This window comes from Sabethes cyaneus, chromosome 2, assembly GCF_943734655.1.
Source record: "Sabethes cyaneus chromosome 2, idSabCyanKW18_F2, whole genome shotgun sequence".
Lineage (NCBI taxonomy): Eukaryota > Metazoa > Arthropoda > Insecta > Diptera > Culicidae > Sabethes > Sabethes cyaneus.
In genome coordinates this window covers 237,396,908-237,422,085 of record NC_071354.1, presented here as the reverse complement: position 1 = coordinate 237,422,085, position 25,178 = coordinate 237,396,908, and the positions used below count along the sequence as shown (strand labels likewise).

Below are 25,178 nucleotides of genomic sequence, written 5' to 3'. Positions count from 1 at the left end.
TCATGCAAGCTGCGCTTCTGTTTCGAGCCGATCAATCCTTGGAATTACAGCTAACGCGCTTCGCAGCGCCAATCAGATAGCTAATCGAATGTCAATCTTCTATAGTTGCAGCCGTTTTTGTGTCTAGATTAAAAGATAATTCATTTTAAATCCTGCTCTTTCTGTCCTATAACGAATGATATTAATATTCACCGTTGTTCTTTCAAAGCATGGGAAAGAAAAAAATTACTAAGCAGAATATTATCGAATAATTTAAACTAAATTCTAAACATTGGAAAACATAGAAATTTACATTGTATGTTTGGTCTTGACATCTTTAAACTTCAGAATTTTCTTCGAACGGAGCTTCAATCATCCTTCGATTTTTCAATACTTTCAACAGAGTCATCCGGCGTACTCTTCAGAGTTGCTTTCTTATTCGATTATGGTGAGTGGTGTATTTTATGATTCTGTATTCTAAATCAATCGTTCCGATAATACAATAACTGCATTAACTAAATTAAAATTTGATACCCACAATCAGTAGAGTATTGCCGTTATCGTCGGACCACTGTTATGGTCGGGCCATCGCGATTTTACAGTTTTAGTAACTCATGATATCTATGATACAACCATTGTAAAACTTCTTACTGTGATAGCTAACTTTTCACAATATTGTGAGTTTCAAAGGTGTATTCAAAACACCCGTACTGAATTCAGTGACTAAATCTTACAAAAAAAGTTTTCTAGGCGCAATGAACTTTTCTTCAAGAAATGATTCATGAAATGCAATTATCGAGATAAATTTTGAAAATGTATGAAGTGTGTTGTGCTGCACACGAGGACTATAGAAAAATCCCCTCCAGTAAGGTGTTTGGGAAGGCTAAAATGAAATACTAGAAAAGTGCTATTTGTAAAGGTCGGGCCACTTGAGTAGTCATGGTTGGGCCACCATAATTTTAAGCGCAGAAGCGCAATAATCGCTAGAGAATGTCAGTCACGTAAAATGTGATGAAATAAAGCAAAATTAATACGATAAAAACCTAGATTTTTGTAGTTTTTTTCATTGTAGTTGTACACTTCGGAAAAGGCAATTGTAGCAATATTGATTTTACAAGATCGCCAAAATTTCGCAATAATGTAATAAAAAATAGAGTATTTGCACCTATATGAGCCGTTGTTCACGAAATTCATTCTTTTCATGTCTCTATATAGAATTTCAATACGTATGTCTAAGATTTTCTGCGGTGGCCCAACCTGGACAACATGGCGCGACTATGACAACATTTTTTGTCTTCACGTAAATGCCTATAACTTTTTTATTTTTCAAGCAATCAGTTCAAAACGTTGCGGAAATATACCTTATTCTTAGACCTTTGCAACGATGTATTTAGATTTCCAAAATTCCTTTTGAAACGAAAGTTATGGGCGAATTCCAAAACGTGGCCTAACCACGACGACACTCCCTTACTTTAATACCCACTCAGTTTTACCATTTCTCCTGGCAGGATCGCCAACACAGTCCAGTTAGCTTCGAGGTACGATACTAGTTTAATGGTGGCGCTCCACCTTTGGGCACGCTAGGCGTTGCAATAGTCCTGTTATTGTCCTCTACTCTAATAACCGGCTGTGAAGTATATCGACAAAGAAGAATAATGTCTAAAGACGATGATACCAAAAATGGTTTGCTTATTGATTTTACCATTTCAATGTAAAAACAGCTTTTGATGAGACCAATGGTGTAGTTTTAAGAACTGGAGAAACATTGCTACATAAAACTTCACTGCGGTAACATTACAAAAATATAATATTAGGAGGGGTTCCTAATTCATCATAGAAAAAAAATTTGCCTCCGAAAACTCCCATATGCCAAATTTGGTTCCATTTGCTTGATTAGTTCTCGAGTTATGCGGAAATTTGTATAGGAGCCTCCCCCCTCCTAAAGTGGGGAGGGGTCCTAATTCATCATAGAAAAAATTCTTGCCTCCAAAAACCCCCACACGCCAAATTAAGTTCCATTTGGTTGATTGATTCTCGAGTTATAAGGAAAATTGTATTTCATTTGTATAGGAGCCCCCCTCCTAAAGTAGGGAGGGGTCCTAGTTCATCATAGAAAAAAAATTTGCCTCCGAAAACTCCCATATGCCAAATTTGCTTCCATTTGCTTGATTAGTTCTCGAGTTATGAGGAAATTTGTATTTAATAGGTATGGGAGCCCCTCCTCCTAAAAAGGAGAGGGGTCCTAATTCACCATCAAAAAAAATCTTGCTCCCAAATGCCAAATTTTGTTTCATTTGCTTGATTAGTTCTCGAGTTATGCAGAAATTCGTGTTTCATTTGTATGGGAGCCCCCCTCTTAGTGGGAGGAGAGGTATCTAACCATCATAAGAACCTTCCTTGGCCCCAAAAACCCCTATATGCAAATTTTCACGCCGATCGGTTCAGTAGTTTTCGATTCTATAAGGAGCATACGGACAGACAGACAGACAGACAGGCAGACAGAAATCCTTTTTTATAGGTAGATTATAGAGGATTTCATCCTGCGGCTGGCTCGCCTCTTTTCATATTTGCATCTTTTTATATTATTTGTATCATTTTTATATGTTGTCATTTTTATATCTTTGCTTTAGATATTCTGCTGAATTCTGTTACATTCCGTTATATTCTGCTACATTTTCATCAACTTTTTGTGTCATTTCCGTAACATTTTTGAAACATTCCTGTATTATTTTTCTGTCCTTTTTGTACATCATCTTCACCATTCATCATCGTTATCCGATCATTTTCCGATGATTCTCAAATCATTTTCAGAGCAAGTTGCAATTATTTTCCGATCATTTTCCGAATATTTTCTAAGCATTTTCCGATCATTTTCAAATTACTTTCCGATCATTCTCCAATCATTTACTGACTGTTTTCCCAACTTTTTTCGATCGTTTCCGATCATTCTACGATCGTTTTACGATTGTTTTACGATTTTCTAATTATTTTCCGGTCATTTTCCGAATATTATTCGATCATATGTTAATTTTTCCGATCATTTTTGATCGTTTTGCGATAATTTTACAATCGTTTTTTATCATTTTTCCATTTACTAATCTTTCCGATCATCTTTATCGATCATTTTTTGAAAATCTTTGATAATTTTTCAATCAATGTACGATCATTTTCTAATCATTTTTCCATTTTTCTGATCGTTTTATGATCATTTTATAACTATTTGATTAGGCCATTGCAAATCATTTTCAAACTTTTTGGCACCCCCCCCCCCTTGGAAATTGGCTTGAAAAATCGGGGAGCAAAAAAATAATTTGTAGGATATGAGTTAATTTTTTTTTATAAAATCAATTGTCTGTGGGCTCTACAGCCTGAAAAACTTGAAAAATGAGTGTACGAGTTGAGTTAACGCTTCTAGCACGAAATAGAAATAGAAGTTCAAGCAGTGGAATTTCCGAAACTCGACCAAAAAAAATTTCTATCGTTTTTGACTTTTTGTTCGAAGATTTTTTCATGAAAAATAACAACGTATTTATTAAAAGCAAGAATAGATTTGGTTTTCACGTTTAAACTTTAAGTAAAAATGTCTAAAATCCATTTTTTTTACTCGATTAAAAAATTCTCTTTGTTTTTTTTTTCGCCCCCCCCTTCAGTGGCCCAACACCGGAGGGACAAAAACTTTTTTAAATATTTGTAATGGCCTTATTGATTGATATTTTCCGATCGTTTTGCCATTTTTTTATCATTTTTCGTTTATCTTCCGATTATTTTCTAGCCATTTGCCGATCATTTTTTTTCTCATTTTCCGATAATTTTCCAAACATTTTTCGGTCACTTTGCGATCATTCTCCTATCATTTTTCGATTATTTTGCGATCGTTTTACGATCATTTTCTATCGCTTTTGTTTTTAATAAAATTATTTTCCGATCATTTTCAGATCATTTTTCGACCATTTTCCAATTATGTTTGATCAGTTTTCGATTATTCTCCCGTCATTTTCCGTTCATTTTAGAGATATATTTTTTTATTCTTTATTATAGAGGATTTTATCCTGCGGTTGGTTCGCCTCTTTTCATATTTGCATCTTTTTATATTATTTGTATCATTTTTACATGTTGTCATTTCTATATGTTGTCATTTTTATATCTTTGCTTTAGATATTCTCCTTGTGTTCTGTTACATTCCGTTATAAGGTTTGTTCTCGACAAAATTTGGATGCCCCTAAACACACACAGCTTCGGAAATACATTAACAATGAGTGAAATATTTTGCAGAGTAGTAGACGTATGTCTGTTCTTTCTGAAAATATAACACTTGTTTATATTACAAGCGCTCAGCGAAAAATGGCGTCGAAAGAAGAGCAGGTGCGAAAAGCAATTGTGTTAAGAAAACTTCCCAAAAAGCTTGGATTTCCTCCAAGCATTGTTCACAGTGTTTTAAAATCGTTCGATACTCGCTTGATAACAGCTACAAAAAAAGGGAAGTGAAACAAAAACGGATTTGAGGAACCACCACAAGGATGCGAAGGTAAAACAAATATTACGGAGGAGACCAGATTTTTCTGTACGTACCATTGCTCGTAAAATAAAAATGTCGCCAACAATCGTGCACACTTCTAAGCAATGACAAGGCATGAAATCTTTCAAGGTGAGGACTGTGCCAAACCGTAATGATAAACAAAATACGACGGCCAAAACATGCGCTCGTAAGCTTTATCGCGAATATTTAACGAAGTTTCCATGCGTTATAATGGACGATGTCCTAGAAGACTTTAAACAGCTTCCTGGTATGCCTTTTTACACTGCCATGGAACGGAATGGCGTTACAGAGCATTTTAGGACAAAGGAGAAAGCTAAGTTCCCCAAAAAATATTTAGTATGGTAGGTCATATGCAGCTGTGGTCGAGCAAGCAAAAATTTCATCACTACGGGAAAGGAAATATACTGTGAAGAATGCCTGCAGAAAAGATTGTTACAGTTCCTACACAACCATGATGTACCCGCGCTGTTTTGGCCTGATTTGGCATCCAGATGTTTTGGAATGGTATGATGCTAATGGAGTCCATATTGTACCGAAGGAGGCGAATCCACCTAACTGTCCAGTGTTACGCCCCATCGAGCGGAATTGGGCTTTGGTGAAGAGAGAGTTGTCCCAGCACAGACAACAAGCAACAACTATAGATAAATTTCGAAAATCCTGGACAAACGCAACTAAATTGGTTGCCAACAAGTCTGCACTGGCCCTCATGGCAAAGGTAAACTCCAAAGTTCACCAATTTTTCATGCAGACCGAATAAGTAATGTTAATTTGTTTGATAATTATTAACGATACACACATAAATGATATAAAATTAAGCTTCTAGCAAATTTGTTTTATTGCAAAATTGAGGTGTCCAGATTTCGTCGCGAACAAGCCTTATTCTGCTACATTTTCATCAACTTTTTATGTCATTTCCGTAACATTTTTAAAACATTTTTGTATTATTTTTCTGTCCTTTTTGTACATCAGCTTCACCATTCATCATCGTTATCCGATCATTTTCAGATCATTTTCCGATGATTCTGAAATCATTTTCAGAGCAAGTTGCAATTATCTTCCGATCATTTTCCGAATATTTTCTAAGCATTTTCCGATATTTTTTAAATTATTTTCCGATCATTGTCCAATCATTTACTGAATGTTTTCCAAACTTTTTTCGATCGTTTCCGATCATTCTACGATCGTTTTACGATTTTTTTACGATTTTCTAATTATTTTCCGGTCGTTTTCCGAATATTATTCGATCATATGTCGATTTTTCCGATCGTTTTTGATCATTTTGCGATAATTTTTCTATCGTTTTCCAATAATTTAACAATCGTTTTTTGTCATTTACCAGTAAATGGAATTATTCTGATCATCTTTTCCGATCATTTTTCGAAAAATTGTCAATGTCCGATCATTTTCCGACTATTTTCCGATCCTTTTTCAATCATTGTTTTCCATTTTTCCGATCGTTTTATGATCATTTTACGACTATTTGATTAGTGATTGATATTTTCCGATCGTTTTACCATTTTTTTAAAATAATTTTTCGATCATCTTCCGATTATTTTCTAGCCATTTGCCGATTATTTTTCTCTTATTTTCCGATAATTTTCCAAACATTTTTCGATCACTTTGCGATCATTCTCCTGTTATTTTTCGTTTGTTTTGCGATCGTTTTACGATCATTTTATATCGCTTTTGTTTTTAATAAAATTATTTTCCGATCATTTTCAGATAATTTTTCGACCATTTTCCAATTATTTTTGATCAGTTTTCAATTATTCTCCCGTCATTTTCTGTTCATATACCGATCATTTTACGAATATATTTTGATCATTTTGCGATTATTTTGTTATTTTGCAATCATTTTGCGATTATTTTGCAATCATTTTGCGATTATTTTCTAAGCATTTTCCGATAATGTTTAAATTATTTTCCGCTCATTTTCCGGTAACTTTTCAGTAATTTTTAAATCATTTTTTGATCATTTTCAAATCATTAACATCATCATGTAAAAGTACATGCTTTTCTGACAGTAGGTAAACATAATGAGTGTATTAACAAATTACACCCGAAAACTAGTTGTTTAATTTGACAAACGGCATTAATAAAATGGGTCGAAATAAGGTCGGCACTTCAAAGTACTCGGGGCAAGTGGGACCTATTAAAAATAAAGTGTTTCAGCACAAAACTTCCTGTCTTAATACATTTTTTAGCTGTACTACCGAACATTTTCAGTTCAATTACATAATATTTATATCAGTAAAGCTATAAAATAAAACCGAAAAGGACTAAACCAAGGGGCCCCCAAAAAGAAGCCTATTAGCACAGCTTATGAGGGAACAAACAGTTTGGTCACATTTTGGTTACACCTAAATGACGGTAATTGAATTTGGAAAGGCAAATTTGATATAATTAAGCAAATCTGCAACTAGAATTGAAACAGTAAAGTGTTGTGGTTACTATAGCGTAACTATCTCTTATGAGTAGCTCTACCCAATTGGGCATGGTAGAACAAACAGATCATAATCGTATTTTCGAGCTATTAAGCAATGGTTAATCCTAAATTACATCTCGCAAGAATTGGATACAAGGACATATTCAACTACATTTCATTACAATAATGCTTTACAGCGTAATTGCTCACGATCTGTGTTTTATATAAATAATAAAGTCACCCGTTGTGATCTGATTTTGTTACGCTATTTTTGAATGAACCATTCGTACAAATATTGTTTTTGATTGCTTCTTGTAATGCTTTAACATTGCTGTATATCAACTTACACAATTTACTATTGTTTTGTGCTTTTAATCAAATTTGAATATAGGTCTCACTTGCCCCGGTAAATGGGGCAAGTGGGACCTATCGCCATAATTTTGAAAATTCTCCAGATTCATTTCATGTAAATTGATAGGCCTTTTTAGTAATTAATCCTTCGAAGTGACACCACTGAAAAGTTCCTGTGCTGAAATTTTTTTGAAATAATCATAGGTATAGATAACACAGTGGAATAAAGCCAAACTATGCATTTTTTAGGTCCCACTTGCCCCGGTGTACCTTACCGATCATTTTACGAATATTTTTCGATCATTTTGCGATTATTTTGCAATCATTGTCCAGCTATTTTCCGGTAACTTTTCAGTCATTATTAAATCATTTTTTGATCATTTTCAGATCATTTACGATCATTTTGCGATCCCCGTCATTTTTCGATTCGTTTTCAAAACGATGTTCCCGATCATTTTCAGTTAATTCATTTTCAGAGCATTTTGGGATCATTTTGCGATTCTTTTTAAATTATTTTCTGAACATTTTCCAATCATTTTTCAATTATTTACCTAATATTATTTTCCTAACATTTTTTCGATCATTTTGGGGTCGCAACGGGTGCGACTGGCATGCAGAATTGCAGAGAATTTTCCAATTAAAGCTTTTTTCAATCAAAATTTTAGCTAGCACAACATTGATCAAATTTTTCCGATCATCAATTTTCCGTCCATCATTTTTCTGATCATCATTTTCCCAATCATCATTCTTCTGATCATCCGTCTCGATTCTACACTCCGATCGAACTCGTTTCGATCATGAATCATATTCCGAATTCCGATCGTTTTGTGCTACATCATGCCGTTTGATTTGAAATCGGAATAAAACTACTGAATGGAACGGGTTTAACCGGAATGTAGAATAGAGATGAAGGCTTAATCGATTGTCATTTTTCCAATCATATTTTATGAGATCAATTTTTTTTCGATCATATTTGTTCCAATCAAATCCTTACCAGTGATTAAAACACATCTGCTTGTTCGAAACAAGAAACTTGACTTCACCGAAAGCTCCACACTTCGGTGGGCTAACGACGGTCGAAACTGCCACACAATTTTTTCACGAATTTTTTCACTTATTGGTTAAAATGTGGCGTGAAATTAAATGATAGGCTTTTTCCCCTCAAATAATGTAAATCACTTCAGATTGCGACTTCGTTCACACTTTGATGGATGGATAGTTAGGTGGCCCTCGATAAAAGTGACGAAAAAACGTACTTCTGCTTTATGAAGGCTGCTTATGTTTTCTCCTCAGTTGTATATCGACTCTCTTTGTCTGGAATAAAACTAAGGCCATTACAAATATTTAAAAAAGTTTTTGTCCTTCCGGTGTTGTGCCAATGAGACAATGAGAATTTTTTAATCGAGCAAAAAAAATGGATTTTAGGCAATTTTACTTAAAGTTTAAACGTGAAAACCAAATCTATTCTTGCTTCTAATAAGTAAGTTGTTATTTTTCATGCAAAAATCTACGAACAAAAAGGCAAAAACGAAAGAAAATTTTTTTGGTCGAGTTTCGGAAATTCCACTGTTTGAACTTCCATTCCTATTTCGTGCTAGAAGCGTTAACTCAACTCGTACACTCATTTTTCGAGTTTTCCAAGCTGTAGAGCCCACAGACAATCTATACCTATAAAGAAGGATTTCTGTCTGTCTGTCTGTCTGTCTGTCTGTCTGTCTGTCTGTCTGTTTTGTGTTCCTTATAGAATCAAAAACTACTGAACCAATCGGCGTGAAAATTTGCATGTAGAGGTTTTTAGGGCCAGGAAAGGTTTTAGTGATGGTTAGAGACCCCTCCTCCCACTAAGAGGGGGGGCTCCCATACAAATGAAACAAATTTCTGCATAATTCGAGAACTAATTAAGCAAATAGAACCAAATTTGGCATGTGGGTGTTTTCGGTGACAAGAATTTATTCTAGGGTAATTTGAGACCCCTCCCCTCTTTATAAGGGGAATTATAACTCCTCTCCCCTTTAAGAGGGGGGGTTTCCATACCAATTTCCTCATAACTCGAGAACTAATCAAGCAAATGGAACCAAATTTGGCATGTGAAGGTTTTCGAGGGCAAGAAAATTTTCTATGTTGAACTAGGACCCCTCCTCACTTTAAGAGGGGGGGCTCCTGTACAAATGAAATACCAATTTCCTCATAACTCGAGAACTAATCAAGCAAATGGAACCAAATTTGGCATGTGTGTGTTTTTGAAGACAAAATTTTTTTCTATGATGAATTGGGACCCCTCCCCACTTTAAGAGGGGGGGGGGGGCTCCTATACAAACGAAATACAAATTTCCTTATAACTCGAGAGCTAATCCAGCAAATGGAACCAAATTTGGCATGTAGGTGTTTTTGGAGGCAAGAATGTTTTCTATGATGAATAAGAACCTCTCCCCACTTTAGGAGGGGGGGCTCCTATACAAATGAAATACAAATTTCCTCATAACTCGAGAACTAATCAAGCAAATAGAACCAAATTTGGCATGTGAAGGTTTTCGAGAGCAAGAAAATTTTCTATGGTGAATTAGGACCCCTCCCCACTTTAAGAGGAGGGGCTCCTGTACAAATGAAATACAAATTTCCTCATAACTCGAGAACTAATCAAGCGAATTGAACCAAATTTGGCATGTGTGTTTTTGGAGACAATTTTTTTTCAATGATGAATTGGGACCCCTCCCCACTTTAGGAGGGGGGGGTCCTGTACAAACGAGATACAAATTTCCTCATAACTCGAGAACTAATCCAGCAAATGGAACCAAATTTGGCATGTAGGTGTTTTTGGAGGCAAGAATTTTTTCTGTGATGAATTAGGACCTCTTCCCACATTAGGAGGGGGGGCTCCAATACAAATGAAATACAAATTTCCCCATAACTCGAGAACTAATCAAGCAAATGGAACCAACTTTGGCATGTGAAGGTTTTCGAGGGCAAGAAAATTTTCTACGGTGAATTAGGACCCCTCCCCACTCTAAGAGGGGGGGCTCCTGTACAAATGAAATACAAATTTCCTCCTAACTCGAGAACTAATCAAGCAAATAGAACAACATTTGGCATGTGGGTGTTTTTGGAGGCAACCATTTTTCCCATGATGAATTAGTACTTCTTACCTTTTTAGGAGGGGGGGGGGGCTCCCATTCAAACGAAATACAAATTTGCTCATAACTTTAGAACTAATCAAGTAAATGGAACCAAATTTGGCATGTGAGAGTTTTAGATGGCAGAATTTTTTTTCTGTGGTGTATTACGACCCCTTTCCCTTTTAAGAGGGTGGGCTTCCATACAAATGAAATACAAATTTCCTTATAATTTGAGTACTAATCAAGCAAATGGAACCAAATTTAGCATGTAGGAAATTTTTGAGTCTTGAATTTATTTTATGATAGTTAGAGACCTCTCACCCCTGTGGTAGGGGGATATGGACTCTCATACAAATAAAACAGAAATTTTGGCGAAACTCAAAAACTAATCCAACTCGAGAAATTCGAGACTCTTCCATAAAACATTAATCAATAACAAGACCACAAAAACTATCTATAGTAACACTAGATCATTCAGGATTTTCTGATCTGGTTTTCGGACCCATTCCTTTCATCATCGTTCATCATTTTCCGATCGATTTTCCTTCATTTTTTTTATCATTCTCTGAGCGCTTCTTTATGATTTTCCGAGCATTACCTGATCCATTTCCTATCAGTTTCTGACCAACTTTTCAACATTTTCCGATTATTTGGTGATTAACTTCCCATCGTTTCCGCTCAGTTCTGGTCATTGCTGATCATTTTCCGAATAGCTTTTCGGCTTATTTTCCATTCATTTTCCGATCAAATTTTTTCCGGCTATTTTTCATTCATTTTCCAGTTACTTTTTCGATTACTTTTCGATCATGGTCTGACCACTTTTATGATCTGTTTTCGATAGTTTTCAATTTCTTTTTAGAGCATTATCCGATCATTTCTCGATTATTTTCCGATCAATTTCCTAGCGTTTTTCGATCATTTTCCAATCATATTCCGATCATTATCCCATCCATTTTCTATCAGTTTCTGATCAATTTTTGATTATTCGGCAATTATTTTTCGATTTCAATTATTTTTTGATTTCTTTCGATTTTTCATTTCTGTCCATTGCTGGTTATTTTCCGTTCATTTTTTCGTTACATTCTTCTTTCCTTTTCGTATCAAACTTTTTCCGATTTTTTTCTAATAATTTTACGATCTATTTTCGTTTGTTTTTTAACCATTTTTATCTCCAATTGGTTTCATTTTCCTTTTTCCCTTTCGATAGTTTTCTGATAATTTGAGCATTTTCAGATCATTTTTTTATTATTATCCGTTTATTCTTGGATTATTTTCCGGTCAATTTCCGATTGTTTCTTAATTATTTTCCAATCATTTTCCATTCATTATCCGATTCATTTCTGATCAGTTTCTGATTAATTGTCGATCATTTTCCGATTATTTGGTGATTATTTTCCGATCATTGCCGCTCATTCGTGCTTGGTGGCCTGACAACTGGATATCCAATGAGGAACTCCATCGTCGATGTCATCAACGGCCGATAGCAACAGAACGTAGGTGGAAGTGGATCGGTCAAACCTTGAGGAAAGAAGCGAACGAGTTCTGCAGAGAAGCGCTAGACTGGTACCCGCAAGGACAGCGTAGAAGAGGCAGACCCAGAGGCTCATGGGGAAGCAGCTTAGCCAAAGACATCCAGGCTGTAGACGAGAAGCTGTCCTGGCGACAAGTAAAAGCTGTGGCGGGTAACCGTCAACAGTGGAGATCTCTGATTTCATCCCTTTGTTCTGCCGGACCGGCGGATATGGTCACATAAGTAAGTAAGTAAGTAAGTAAGTAAGAGGGTAAGTAAGTATTTCCGCTCAGTTCTGGTCATTACTGGTCATTTTCCGAATAGTTTTTCGGATCATTTTCCGATCAAATTTTTTCCGACTGTTTTCCCCGACCTCGCGTCAGTTGTGTAATATCAACTCATTTTTCCGATCATCACAGTTTTTTGATCTGTTTTGTTCATTATTTTTGCGATAATCGCCCCGATTACACTTTCCGACCGGCCTCTTTCTTATCAGAAATTTGGAGTAAGGTGCTTGACTGCATCCAAAGCTTCACATTTCGGTGGCCTATGGGAAACGACGGTTAAGACTGCGCAAGCGCAATTTGTTTCGGCAATTTTTTACCTGGTAGACCTTTTCCTTCGCTCCTCTACATCATTCTTTTTCAGAGGGGAGGTGTGCTATGCGCATTCGGTTCTGTGTATTTAACACATGGGCGCCTACGAGTAATGGAAATACAGTCAGCATTTTACAGCTTTTGATTGAAATTTTAAGTTAATTACGATTCATTTTCTCTTAACATGTTTTGTATTTTTGATAATTTCTAAGGATAATCTGAAATTCTTTATTATAATTTAGTAGTTTTAAACAATGTTGCGGAGTAACTCAAGATCTATTGAAATTTCTCAAGAAAAATTTTTTTGCGGCTGTTCTGTGAGGTGAGTGTTGTGCCAGACTAAACTGAATTTCGTTCTTGTTGTCATTCGCATTTACTTCAGTGTTTTGTGAATCGAGTCGCATGTCTCGAGAGGTTTGTCTGGAAAATCCCACTTGGTTCGATGTGACTTGACTAATACCGATTGAAATGGGAATGGCAGTGAATTAAAATTTGCTATCTTTACAAAGATTTAATATTTTCTTCGTTTCCCTAAAATTTTGTTGGTTATTATCTCCTCTATCCCCAGAGTAAGTCCTCCAAAAAATGATAGGTGACGACTATGAACAATTTACCGGAGACCGTGGGAGTTCAATTTAAATTACCAAACCAAAGTTAGACGCAGACAATATGTGTCAGTACCGACTGACTTCAATGTCAAAAACTCTCTATGCTACTCTCCTAGACCTAGAGTACTCACCTCGGCCGCCATGAAGGCGAACGTGTTAACACCGCTGATGAAAACGCCCACTCCGATGGAGACGATCAGCATAAAGCCGGACAGCGTGAGGATCGCCGACAGTAGTGCAATCAGTCGAAAATGGGACCATCCTGGCGTTGTTGGACTGAACGAAAGCTGTGGAAGACACAAAAAAAAACGACTTTAAATAGTTAACATACAAACAAAAAAAACGAGCGCTTAGAATTAAAATTAATGAATCCGTTGTCAATCTCAATAAGTGAACTATTTCGAGCTCCGAGCTTTCGTTTGAATGCGGCTAACGTCGAACACCGGATTGTGTCAGGCTGATTGTGGGCTGGCTGGTGGGGTTGTGGGTGAAGCTGGTTCCCCTAACCGAACCGGTTAGCAACGATTGTCGTGACCGGTTCGATCGGGCAGATAGCATACATGTTAACAAAATCAAGATCAATGTTGGAAATTGCCCGGGGTGTGTCATTTTTTCCACATTTTATTGTTGAGTCATTGAATATTTTGAGATAGAAATAACAGTCACACGCGAGAAGCCTGCAGGGCTTTATTCATAAATCGTAAATAAATCGTTGATAGACGGATAAATTTCGGAGGGGGGGGGGGGGTTATTTACGATCAACATGCGTTTGAACACCTTCGTTTTGATTTTGTTTTCATTAGCTGTAAATTAAAATGTTCGAGATGGAATGGTAAAGCCAGCCTCCAAACATGAAGCGTTTGCCTGGTTAACCATGAACGCAGCAAGTATTGGATTGACTCCATTACGTTACAATTTTGTTCCATTAAACGGAAACAAGTTCCGTACGCGGTTTACCGACGAGACGAAGTAAAATACTGAACTAGTCATAATGAAGGAAAAAAAACTATGACGTTGTTTTACTGACGAGACCCTTTTTTTTAATCGCCAGTATGATGAATATCCGATAGCCTGTACCGAAATCGATTACTTCCGAAACATAAAATGAAGATCATTAAGTCCAGTTTTTTATGTGTGGGCTTGATTCCGTCTGGTTGTAATCGATTATCGAGGTCGTAATAGGTTTTCGAGCATGTCAGTCACCATTTACTGTAAGCTTTTATGAACTTTTCCACACGAGATTGACAGATTGACTGTGTTTAACGAAGCTGAAAGGTGCCCCATCGTGGTGCAGCGATGGAGGTGGTCACGTTTTCAAGCATCGTTTGGCAGCACAAAATGAAAAGCTTTCTGCTGCGGTACGCGCGGCGCGGGTATTGTTTCACGAAATCAACCTTGCGTGAAAGAGTTTCCTCACGTGCTCGGGCAGGAGGCAGACTTTCCGTAGTTCATTTCCACGACGCGTGTTTTGACTCGCCTGTCAGCGCACGCTGGAAACTCATTCAAAGTCGCTTGCTGCTCAATGCTGATGGGTAGCTTGTTCTAGCCATCCAGTGACTGGCAACAGTGATTTTCGCTTTAGAATCGCCGCCGCCGTCGGCGCCCTTAGAGGTGCAGTAACTGGAAGAAGTTAGTCGACAAACCCGTCGAGAATATATCGATATCGATATAGAAAACCGGCTTCGCTCTAAATGGCATTCTCCAATGCGGTGGAGCGCTTTAAAAGGTGAAAAACTTCATATATAGGAAGTTAAGGAGGTTCACTTGCTACGCGGGTTAGAGCTATTAGCTAGTTACTGGGTACTTACATGGAACGAATGTACGTCCGCCAGAGCCAGAGCGAGGTGCGAGTTTTAGCACTGCACACCGAAGAACAGCAGGGGAGCAAGCAAATCATGAGAAAACCCAATGCCGCATTGTATTTATAAATTGTTATATATTTGAAAATCTGTGGCCAACAGCCCGTGAGAAAATATTAGCTATGCTGCTAATAATATTTTTACACCTTTTTATTAGATAACTTTTTCGAATGCTTCGGTTCCGGTTTGCTCAACATTAGGACCAAAGTGAGACTTTAAAAATTTCAAATCGCAAAGTAAGTTTTCAAGTGAGGCTATCAAGGGTTATTAACCGATATGCTCAGTTAAGCTGGAAAAAATTGACCTGCCGGTCATGATGGAGTTCGTTTCGTTCATCACGTCGTTTTGTTTTGTTGTTTCTATGAGTCTGACTCATTGCCAAACAAGCTGGCCGGTTCAAGTAGGCAATTTTCTTTCAATAAAAAGTAATTGTATCCTTTCAACTTCTATATTATCAGCACCCGTACAATAGCCGCCCTGCAGATGAACTAAAATGGTAGAATTATTCCATTAAGAGAAACGAAGAAACGATATCTGAAACGTCAAAAGCAAAATCAGCACGATTTTTCAATCGTTTGATAAAAATAACAGATTCGGAGTGTAAAAATAAAACAATTATTTTTAATATAACTGTCTGCATTGAAACATTTCCATTTTTCCAGCTTCATATTATAACTTGCTTCAATGACCGCAGCAAACGAACTAGTCGATGAAATTTTCTCAGCAATGGATTCAAAGAAAATCATGGGAGTTCTCTTCTTGGAATTAAAAAAAAGCTTTCGATCACGAAATACTTTTACAAAAACTTTACTATTACGGGATTCGCGGAACGGCGAATGATTTGATCAAAAGTTCGTACGGACAAATAACACATTGAGCGAACCTGCACCTTTGACTGTCGGCGTACCGCAGGGCAGCAGCTTAGAACCGTTATTGTTCCTGCTGTACACTAACGATCTTTTTTAGCCTAGCTTTTTTAACTGTAGCACCTCAGCCAAGCAAAATTCGAAAATATTATATATGGGGCATGTATAGAGTAAATCATTATCCATAATATTACTGAACTAAGTATTGCTCTATCTTTAATATTTACGGCGCACTCCCAGTTCTCACTGGCTGTGGTGCACTAAGGTGCGCACCAACGCCGACGAAAAGTTAATGACTGCTGATTTCCCCGGTGAAGCAATGAAAAGGTGACTAAAATACATCGAAAAGACAACGAAGAGCCGGCGAAAGACAGCGGAATGTTGACGAAAATGTGATTCAAAGTCAACGGTACAGTGATAAAAATATGGCAAAAATACGATAAAAAACGACGCAAAGATTGCCAAAACTGCGACAACAAAAATGGGAAAGAGACATTTCAAAACAATCAAAAGGCGAAAAAATAGAAAAAAGACGATGACAACGGATAAACAAGAAAAAGACAACATTTTTGTTGGCTTGGGAACAAAAAGGACGAAAGACGATGAAAAGATGACAATAAAATCGAAAAAGGCAGCAAAATATCAAAAAATCAAGATACGGTGGAAAACTGGCAAAAGGACCATAAGAAGACAACCAAAATACAACAAAGAAATGACAATGAGATAACAAATACGGAGAAAAGGCAACAAAGAGGTGACAAAAAGACGACGAAAAGGTTCCTAAAAAGCAGCGATAATATGGCGAACAAATAATGATAAGGTGATGAAAAGACGATGAAATATCGTTGAAACGACGGCAAATAAATGACGAACAGCCAGTGAAATACCAGCGAAAAGATTTGACGGAGAAGTGAATACAAGTAGCCGAAAAGGTGACAAAATACGATTAAAAGATGTCAAAAATGGCAAAAAAACGATATATAAAACGACGCCTTTGACTGAAGGTTTTGAAGAGACAATTAACAGTCATTGAAATAGTAACAGACTCTACCAAAAATGACACTAATGACGACGCCGTCAAACCGAAGACGCCACAATAAAAATAAAGCAATAAAACGGAAAGAAAAATTGTTGAAAAGAGACAAAAAGACGATGATAGAATACCAGATGTTAAAAGTAACAAAAAAAAACTAACAAACGTTAAAAGAACAGCAAAAAACGAGGGGTCAGTGACCCAAGCTGTGAAAATGACTATAATCAGATTAAAACAAAAAAACACGACAAGAAGATGACAGGAAAAAGTGACGGAGCACACTTAGCAAAACAAAACAAATGAAAAATAAAGACAAAATACGAAAAAACCAATCGACGAAAAACAAAAAATGAAACACGGAAAAACAATGGCCAAAGGTGAATAACGAAAGTCAAGCGCATGCGTTCTTGAATAATATAGAGAATATTTGAAATGTATCCTGAACTCATTTGATTCAAAAAAGTACTACTTTCTTTCAAATACAATCAAGTACAATACCTATACGATAAAAAAAAAGTCACTTTCATCACTTTTCAGCAAAATTGAGAAACATTTTACATTAACAAACTTTTAAATGAAGAACAAATGTCAGTCAAAGAATTCAGTGTCCCAATATACACAATTTATAAGATTTATGGAAAGTTACCGCCGAAAAACAGATTTTCGGTTCATTCTCGTGGATTTTGCAACAAACGAGGCACATCGGCAAGCGATACTAAACGGTCGTAGGAATAAATACTCACTCAGCACCTATAGGTACTCTGCTCACGTAAAACAAAACCTGAATACTTTCCATTTTTTTGTAAAGCCAATGCGAACTTATGGAAATTGTTTAATTTAAGTTCACATTAATATTTTACTTCCCTTTTTGGTTGACAATAAGTCACTTTCCTTTTTACCTTTGTTATACTATATAATTACCTTTGTTATACTATATAACAAAGGTTTAGAAATTGGTCGAAAAACACGAAATTGATCCGAGGCCCCGAGGGCCGAATCACATATACCAATCGATAGAGCTCGACGAACTGAGCAATGTCTGTGTGTGTGTGTGTGTATGTGTGTATGTGTGTATGTGTGTATGTGTGTATGTGTGTATGTGTGTTTGTGCAGCTCATTTTCTATCGCCTGTTTCTCGAAGATGGCTGAACCGATTTGATCGCTTTTACTTTTGTTTGAAAGGTATTATTGTCTAGTATATCACTATTGAATTGCTTTGCGGTCCAACGTTTCGTTTAAAAGTTATAAGCAAAAATGTGAAAACTACGTGACACGCGGTTCTCCTGAACTACGCAACCAATTTTAACGATCTTAGTACCAAACGAAAGCTCTTGCTGTTACTAAACTTTTTACCAAGTTTTATTGAAAACGGACAAGCAGTTTAAAAGTTAGCCTTAAAAAACCATTTTTGATAAGGTTCAAATGATCGCCTGTTTCTCAGAGATGGCCAAACCGATTTATGCGCTATAAGTTTTATTTGGCAGGTAATATAGCCGGATAGATCACTATTGAATGGTTTTTGGATTGGACGTTTAATTTGAAAGTTATGAGCAATCGTATACACCACACCAAAATTAACAATAATTTATAATGATTTTAACCAAGATAATTTACCTAATTTCAATTATTTTAATATCAAACGAGAGGTTTTGACACTACGAATATATATGCAAAATTTCATAAGAATTGGTTTTACCGGTCAAAAGATATCAATCCTCGAACGCTCGCGCCAACTTTTGCAACACAGTTACTCCTAACAATTTAAAGAAAACGTGCGCACTAGAGTTTTGACTAGGAAAACTTGTTTTTAAGTTTATCGAACCTTTGGAAGAGTTTCTTGAAATTGAATGCTCTATCATCTGGTGCAATTTAAATTTGGATTAATCCCCCTAAAAGTGAAAAAAAAAAATTTTCAGTTTCAATATAACACATTGATATGTTCTGCAAAGTTTTAGAGCCTATTATTACAAGAAATTTTGCTGAAGACTGTAACCTGAGATAGAAACGAAGACAGAGAAATCTTATTTATTGTTCCTGTATTTGTAAAATCAGTTTTTCTATTTTAGCTCTTTTTGTAATTGTTGTATGACTTTTTCATGTGTTACAAAGTTATACAAATAGTAAAAATACACAACTTTGCTGAAAATAGTATACCTCTATGTTTGCTTGTTTAGGAACTGTAGAACTTTGATTATAAAAATACCCTGATTTTAACCCCGAATTACTCGACTACCAACTGACGGATACATTTTAAACATTTTAAATTTGCTAGTTTTGCTACTGCTACAGACATCATTTTTCCATATGAAGTAACGTGAAAAAAATTCCAGTTTGGGGCCAATAGCGGTACACCCACGGTTTCCAGTATGCCAGATAAATCTGGATTTTGCCAGATTTTTGATTGCGTGCCAGACCAACAGAAAAAGCTTAAAACTTTCCAGATACTTGGCAATGTGCCAGATTTTCGATCCTCTGTCTTGCAAAAAGGTCATCACTTCTAATTTTGGACAAAATTTTGCATCTACGGTGAGCAAAACGAGCAAGATTTTTTCAGGAAAACGCCTCCCCATCGGACTAATTTACCACCAGATTTTTGCCAGACACTTTTATTCGTGTTCGCCAGATTTTCGGGAAAACCTGGTGGCAACCTTCGTATACCTCACATGCTGCTTGCTTCGTTTCTGTGCTCTCGGTTTATGCTGATCTATTTTCCTAACAATTTAAAGTATTATTGTATTGAATAATTCAGACATTTTGTTGAACATTTTTTTGAAGAATATACGTTAGTTAAACACCGATTGGTAAATATGGCATTCAAAAACCTACACATGTTATTCAGAATACAACAGCGTGAGTAACCGAAGGTTAATAAAAATTGATGAAATTTTTTCAAGAAAACCTTATTGATGCATAGTTATGCATAGTTCAAAAACCTATAAACTAGACCTTTACTACGCAATGTATATGTTAAAGAATAATATTTCTTCTTACAACTTACTTTTACTTGCACTTACCCACATTAGTAACAACTTACTCAGCAATTTCATGAGAAAAAGAACTATCAAAATTTGTAAGTGCTACTATTTTGTTCAAATTTTGTAAGCTTATTCAATTTCCAAAATTTTTATGTAAACCAACGCACAATGCAACGTTAACTAATAGATGAATTATGTTCCGAAGACGTGTCGATTTCTATCTCAAATAGCAAGTAAGACCGTATAACAAAGGTTCCTTTCACCAACAGGTGGATTAAATCAGGTTTTTACCTTTGTTATACTATATAACAAAGGTTTAGAAATTGGTCGAAAAACACGAAATTGATCCGAGGCCCCGAGGGCCGAATCACATATACCAATCGATAGAGCTCGACGAACTGAGCAATGTCTGTGTGTGTGTGTGTATGTGTGTATGTGTGTATGTGTGTGTGTGCAGCTCATTTTCTATCGCCTGTTTCTCGAAGGTGGCTGAACCGATTTGACCGCTGTTACTTTTGTTTGAAAGGTATTATTGCCTAGTATATCACTATTGAATTGCTTTGCGGTCCGACGTTTCGTTTAAAAGTTATAAGTAATAATGTGAAAACTACGTGACACGCGTTTCTCCGGAACTACGCAACCAATTTTAACGATCTTACTACCAAACGAAAGCTCTTGCTATTACTAAACTTTTTTCCAAATTTTATTGGAAACGGACAAGCAGTTTAAAAGTTAGCCATAAAAAACCACTTTTAATAAGATTCAAATGATCGCCTGTTTCTCAGAGATGGCCAAACCGATTTATGCGCTATTAGTTTTATTTGGCAGGTAATATAGCCGGATAGATCACTATTGAATGGTTTTTTGATTGGTCGTTTAATTTGAAAGTTATGAGCAATCGTATACACCACACCAAAATTAACAATAATTTATAATGATTTTAACCAAGATAATTTACCTGATTTCAATTATTTTAATATCAAACGAGAGATTTTGACACTACGAATATATATGCAAAATTTCATAATAGTTGGTTTTACCGGTAAAAAGATATCCTCGAACGCTCGCGCCAACTTTTGCAACACAGTTACTCGCGCGCAATAGCCAAAACCAAAGACAACGTGCGCACTAGAGTTTTGACTAGGAAAACTTGGTTTTAAGTTTATCGAACCTTTGAAAGAGTTTTTTGAAATTGAATGCTCTGTCATTTGGTAGAATTTAAATTTTGATTAATCCCCCCAAAAGTGAAATAAAAAAATTATTTTTCTTCAGTTTCAATATAACACACTGATGTGTTCTGCAAAGTTTTAGAGCATATTATTACAAGAAATTTTGCTGAAGACTGTAACCTTCTATCTCTTCAGCGAAGACAGAGAAATCTTATTTATTGTTTCTGAATTTGTAAAATCAGTTTTTCTAGTTTAGCTCTTTTTGTAATTGTTGTATGACTTTTTCATGTATTACAAAGTTATACAAATAGTAAAAATACACAACTTTGCTGAAAATAGTATACCTCTATGTTTGCTTGTTTAGGAACTGTAGAACTTTGATTATAAAAATACCCTGATTTTAACCCCGAATTACTCGACTATTAACTGACGGATACATTTTAAACATTTTACATTTGCTGATAGTTTTGCTACATACAGACGGCATTTTGCCATATGAAGTAACGTGAAAAAATTCCAGTTGGGGTCAATAGCGATACACTTCACATGCTGCTTGCTTCGTTTCTGTGCTGTCGGTTTATGCTGATCTATTTTCCTAACAAATTTAAAGTATTATTACTTTGAATAATTCAGACATTTTGCTCATAACAAGTTTATTGAAGAATATACGTTAGTTAAACAACGATTGGTAAATATGGCATTCAAAAACCTACACATGTTGTTCAGAATACAACAGCGTGAGTAACCGAAGGTTAATAAAAATTGATGAATTTTTTTTCAAGAAAACTTTATTGATGTGAATCGAATAGAATGGCATTACAGGAAATTATGCATAGCTCAAAAACCTATAAACTAGACCTTTACTACGCAATGTATATGTTAAAGAATAACATTTCTACTTATAACTTACTTTTACTTGCACTTACCCACATTAGTAACAACTTACTCAGCAATTTCATGAGAAAAAGAACTATCAAAATTTGTAAGTGCTTCTATTTTGTTCAAATTTTGTAAGCTTTTCAATTTCCAAAATTTTTATGTAAACCAACGCACAATGCAACGTTAACTAATAGATGAATTATGTTCCGAAGACATGTCGATTTCTATCTCATATAGCAAGTAAGACCGTATAACAAAGGTTCCTTTCACCGCTGGGTGGATTAAATCAGGTTTTTCTTTACGGGAAGAGTAAATGTTTAAAGTGACAAATCAAAAACTGACTATCAGCCTGCGTGGCAAGAACAAAACGAGTCGGTAAATAATACTCCCGTTGTGTAAATGCGTGATAAAATCACAAAGTTCGATAACGCAACAAAATTTGATGTTAGACTGTAAGATATCAGCCGGCCAGCGTTGGTGTAATCGGTTAAACAACACGCTCAACTAGAGATTGAGAGCTGTTAGTTCGACTCTCACCCTCGCTTAGTCGATATTTTTAGTCTAAGATCAAGATTTTCAGCTCATCTTATTTTTGATTTGTCACATTAAACATTTACGCTTTCCGTAGAGAAAAAAAATGTTTTACTTCAGTAAATGGGCTCTATTATCAAAATTAGGCACGCAAAGACTAGCGATTACGACGATATCAATTCGAGTGTTTGCTCATTGTTTTATGAAGAATTGATTTATTGATATCGGGATCACGGGTAATAGATTAATCTAAAAAAAAAGTGTTCCTAAAAAAACTTGAGTATCCTCTTAATGAATATTACAGGAATTGTCACCGCCAGTTTGGTGCACATGGTGACCTCGAGCAAGATCAGATATTTATCTAGTTTTTCCATACTATGATTGGGTAAGATAGCATCGACCACTAAAAACTTTGCCGGAAAGATTTAATTTGGAGACCCCGCAGATTATACATCCAAATATTTTTGGTGCTATTTAAGGTTTAAATACGCATCGTCGATTTTTTTACTTCAAAACAGCAGTTTTTATGCTCAAGACAAAATTGAATTGCGGGTTTGAATCTTAAGGGTCTGAATATTATCTAGATCTGGAAGCATTTTTGGAATAAAAAAATCACCATGCGTCTCCTTATTCTTCTAAATCGATGGAGGTGCTTAGCACTGTACGGCTATTCAACAATTTCAACACAATCAAGTTACAGAAACAACCATGCCATGATGACTTTTTCCAGATACTCTTATATTGAACAGTTGCTGAGTTGTTTTAAGGCAAAATTTACAACCGGCCCTTATCAATGCATAATTGTTTAGGCTATAATTGTTTATTAATTAAAAGTCAACAGATTTTTCTATCCTACTGACTACTTAAAAACTAATAGCTAGAGTTCTAAATCGGTTTTTCAGTTCCACGTTGCGGCTGACGTCAAAGTCGAAGTAGGACACAAAACGGTTCCTGTCTACTTGACAATACTTGACAATGTTGAACAAAAGAATGTAAATTTGATTCCCATACAGCAGAAATCCTCAGGATACTGATAACTCGGTAATGGAACTGTCTTTACTGAAAAATAAGAGTTCTACCCAAATAACCTTCCAATATAAAATTGGTCTTAAACATTTCTTATAGTAATTTTATCAGAGCATTGTCGAGTCTGTCAGATTTAACAATAGGTTTCCTCGAGTGAATTTTGTCTTATTTGATTAACAGTTCTGAAGTATGATTGAAGAACACACGAAGAAACACTCATAAAACTGTATTATCAATAAGTGTAATCCATCTTATAAACTTTTTTTAAGGATACTTGATTCCCGTTAAATATCGACATATTATTGTTTCCTTAAAACTTGACAATAGTTTTAACAAAACTTTCTTCTGCAAGATGGATGTATCTTAGCAATGCTGCCATAAAATTCTCTCGAATGACCGAATGTACCGAATGACCGAATCACGAATGGCCGAATCACGAATGGCCGAAATCCAAATGACCGATTTACAACAACAGTCACAGAAGGCCGAATCACGAAAGGCCGAATCGCGAAAGGCCGAATCACGAAAGGCCGAATTTTCCCGGAAAGCCCAAATCAACAACATTTTTATTGCTTATGTTGTAAGACCTTACACATTTTGAATAAATTTTTTCATCTATTTCTCTCCGCGAATTGGAAACATCCCCCTAAAAAAGTTTTAAAATTTTCCCCTCTATTGCCTTTTGTTCCACTCGCAGCTCTGTGACGATCCGCGTCTTTGATAGGTGAAGGAGAAAAGCTTTTCGTAAAATTCTGTACCTTAGTTTCGGAAAAACAAGACATAATCTGCGTCTTATTTTTTATTTTAGTAGATAGAGTATAGATGATTGAAGATTCTTTGTTCCCCTAATCGCGAATTATTTACGTTTATTATAGGGTGCGAAGCCTATTGATCGTGTCAGTAGCAAATGTTAGCTAGATGATTCAAGGCGACGCAACTGCAGGGGGCAGCCTGCCCGCAGAAATCACTACTATTTAGGTGCATGCATTTTCCTAGGTTTACTGACTAGTAGGGATTATCCCTTAGTTAAGTCCGAACGAGCGGCAGCGAGTAAGGACGGCATATACCCAACATTTGTGCAGGATGAAGGTCGTGATTATTTTCTGCCGAATATGACATCCGGCCATTCGTGTTTCAGCCTTTTGTGATTCGGCCATTTGTGTTTCGGCCATTCGCAGGTAATCCGAGTTTATGGCTATCTCTCAAAAAACTTGGTTACCTGAAGTAATTCAAGCAATATTTTTCAAGCGCATCTTGTCTCCTTCATAACTCTTGGAAAAATCTTTATTATCTTGTGCAAGAAATATTGAAAGAATAGCGACCAAGGCTATCTTAACTGCTTTCGAAATGGTATCCGATTGCATATAGGTGTTAATAATATAGTATTCTCCAATACTATAAGTAGTGTACCTACTTTAAATAAATGTTTGAACATAGAAAAGGCTTCTTACCACAATTTGTTTGAAATTTGTAACTATCAGCTGCAGCAATTAATAATTCAGAATGTATCATTATTCAATAATCTAGCAAAATTCACTGATGTGTAAAAATTTTCTAACTTTTATGTCACAAAACATCGACAAACTTAGCGCGGCATGAAAAATGTCTCATTTATGTGTTACGAAGTGAACGCAATAATAATTTTTATTTTCAATTTTCATCTATAACCGTTTTTGTGAAGCAATATCTGTGGATACTTAGTAAATTCAACATTAGCCGGT

At 35.9% G+C, this 25,178-nt stretch overlaps 1 protein-coding gene across 1 annotated transcript in view; it reads right to left on the bottom strand.

Moving 5' to 3' along the window:
- Positions 1-25,178, bottom strand: part of LOC128738932 (E3 ubiquitin-protein ligase AMFR-like) — a 118,287-nt gene that overhangs the window by 17,574 nt on the left and 75,535 nt on the right. Inside the window, exon 6 of the mRNA XM_053834426.1 lies at positions 13,251-13,406. Coding sequence (XP_053690401.1) covers positions 13,251-13,406 — 156 coding nt within the window. The remainder of the gene's footprint in view (positions 1-13,250; positions 13,407-25,178) is intronic.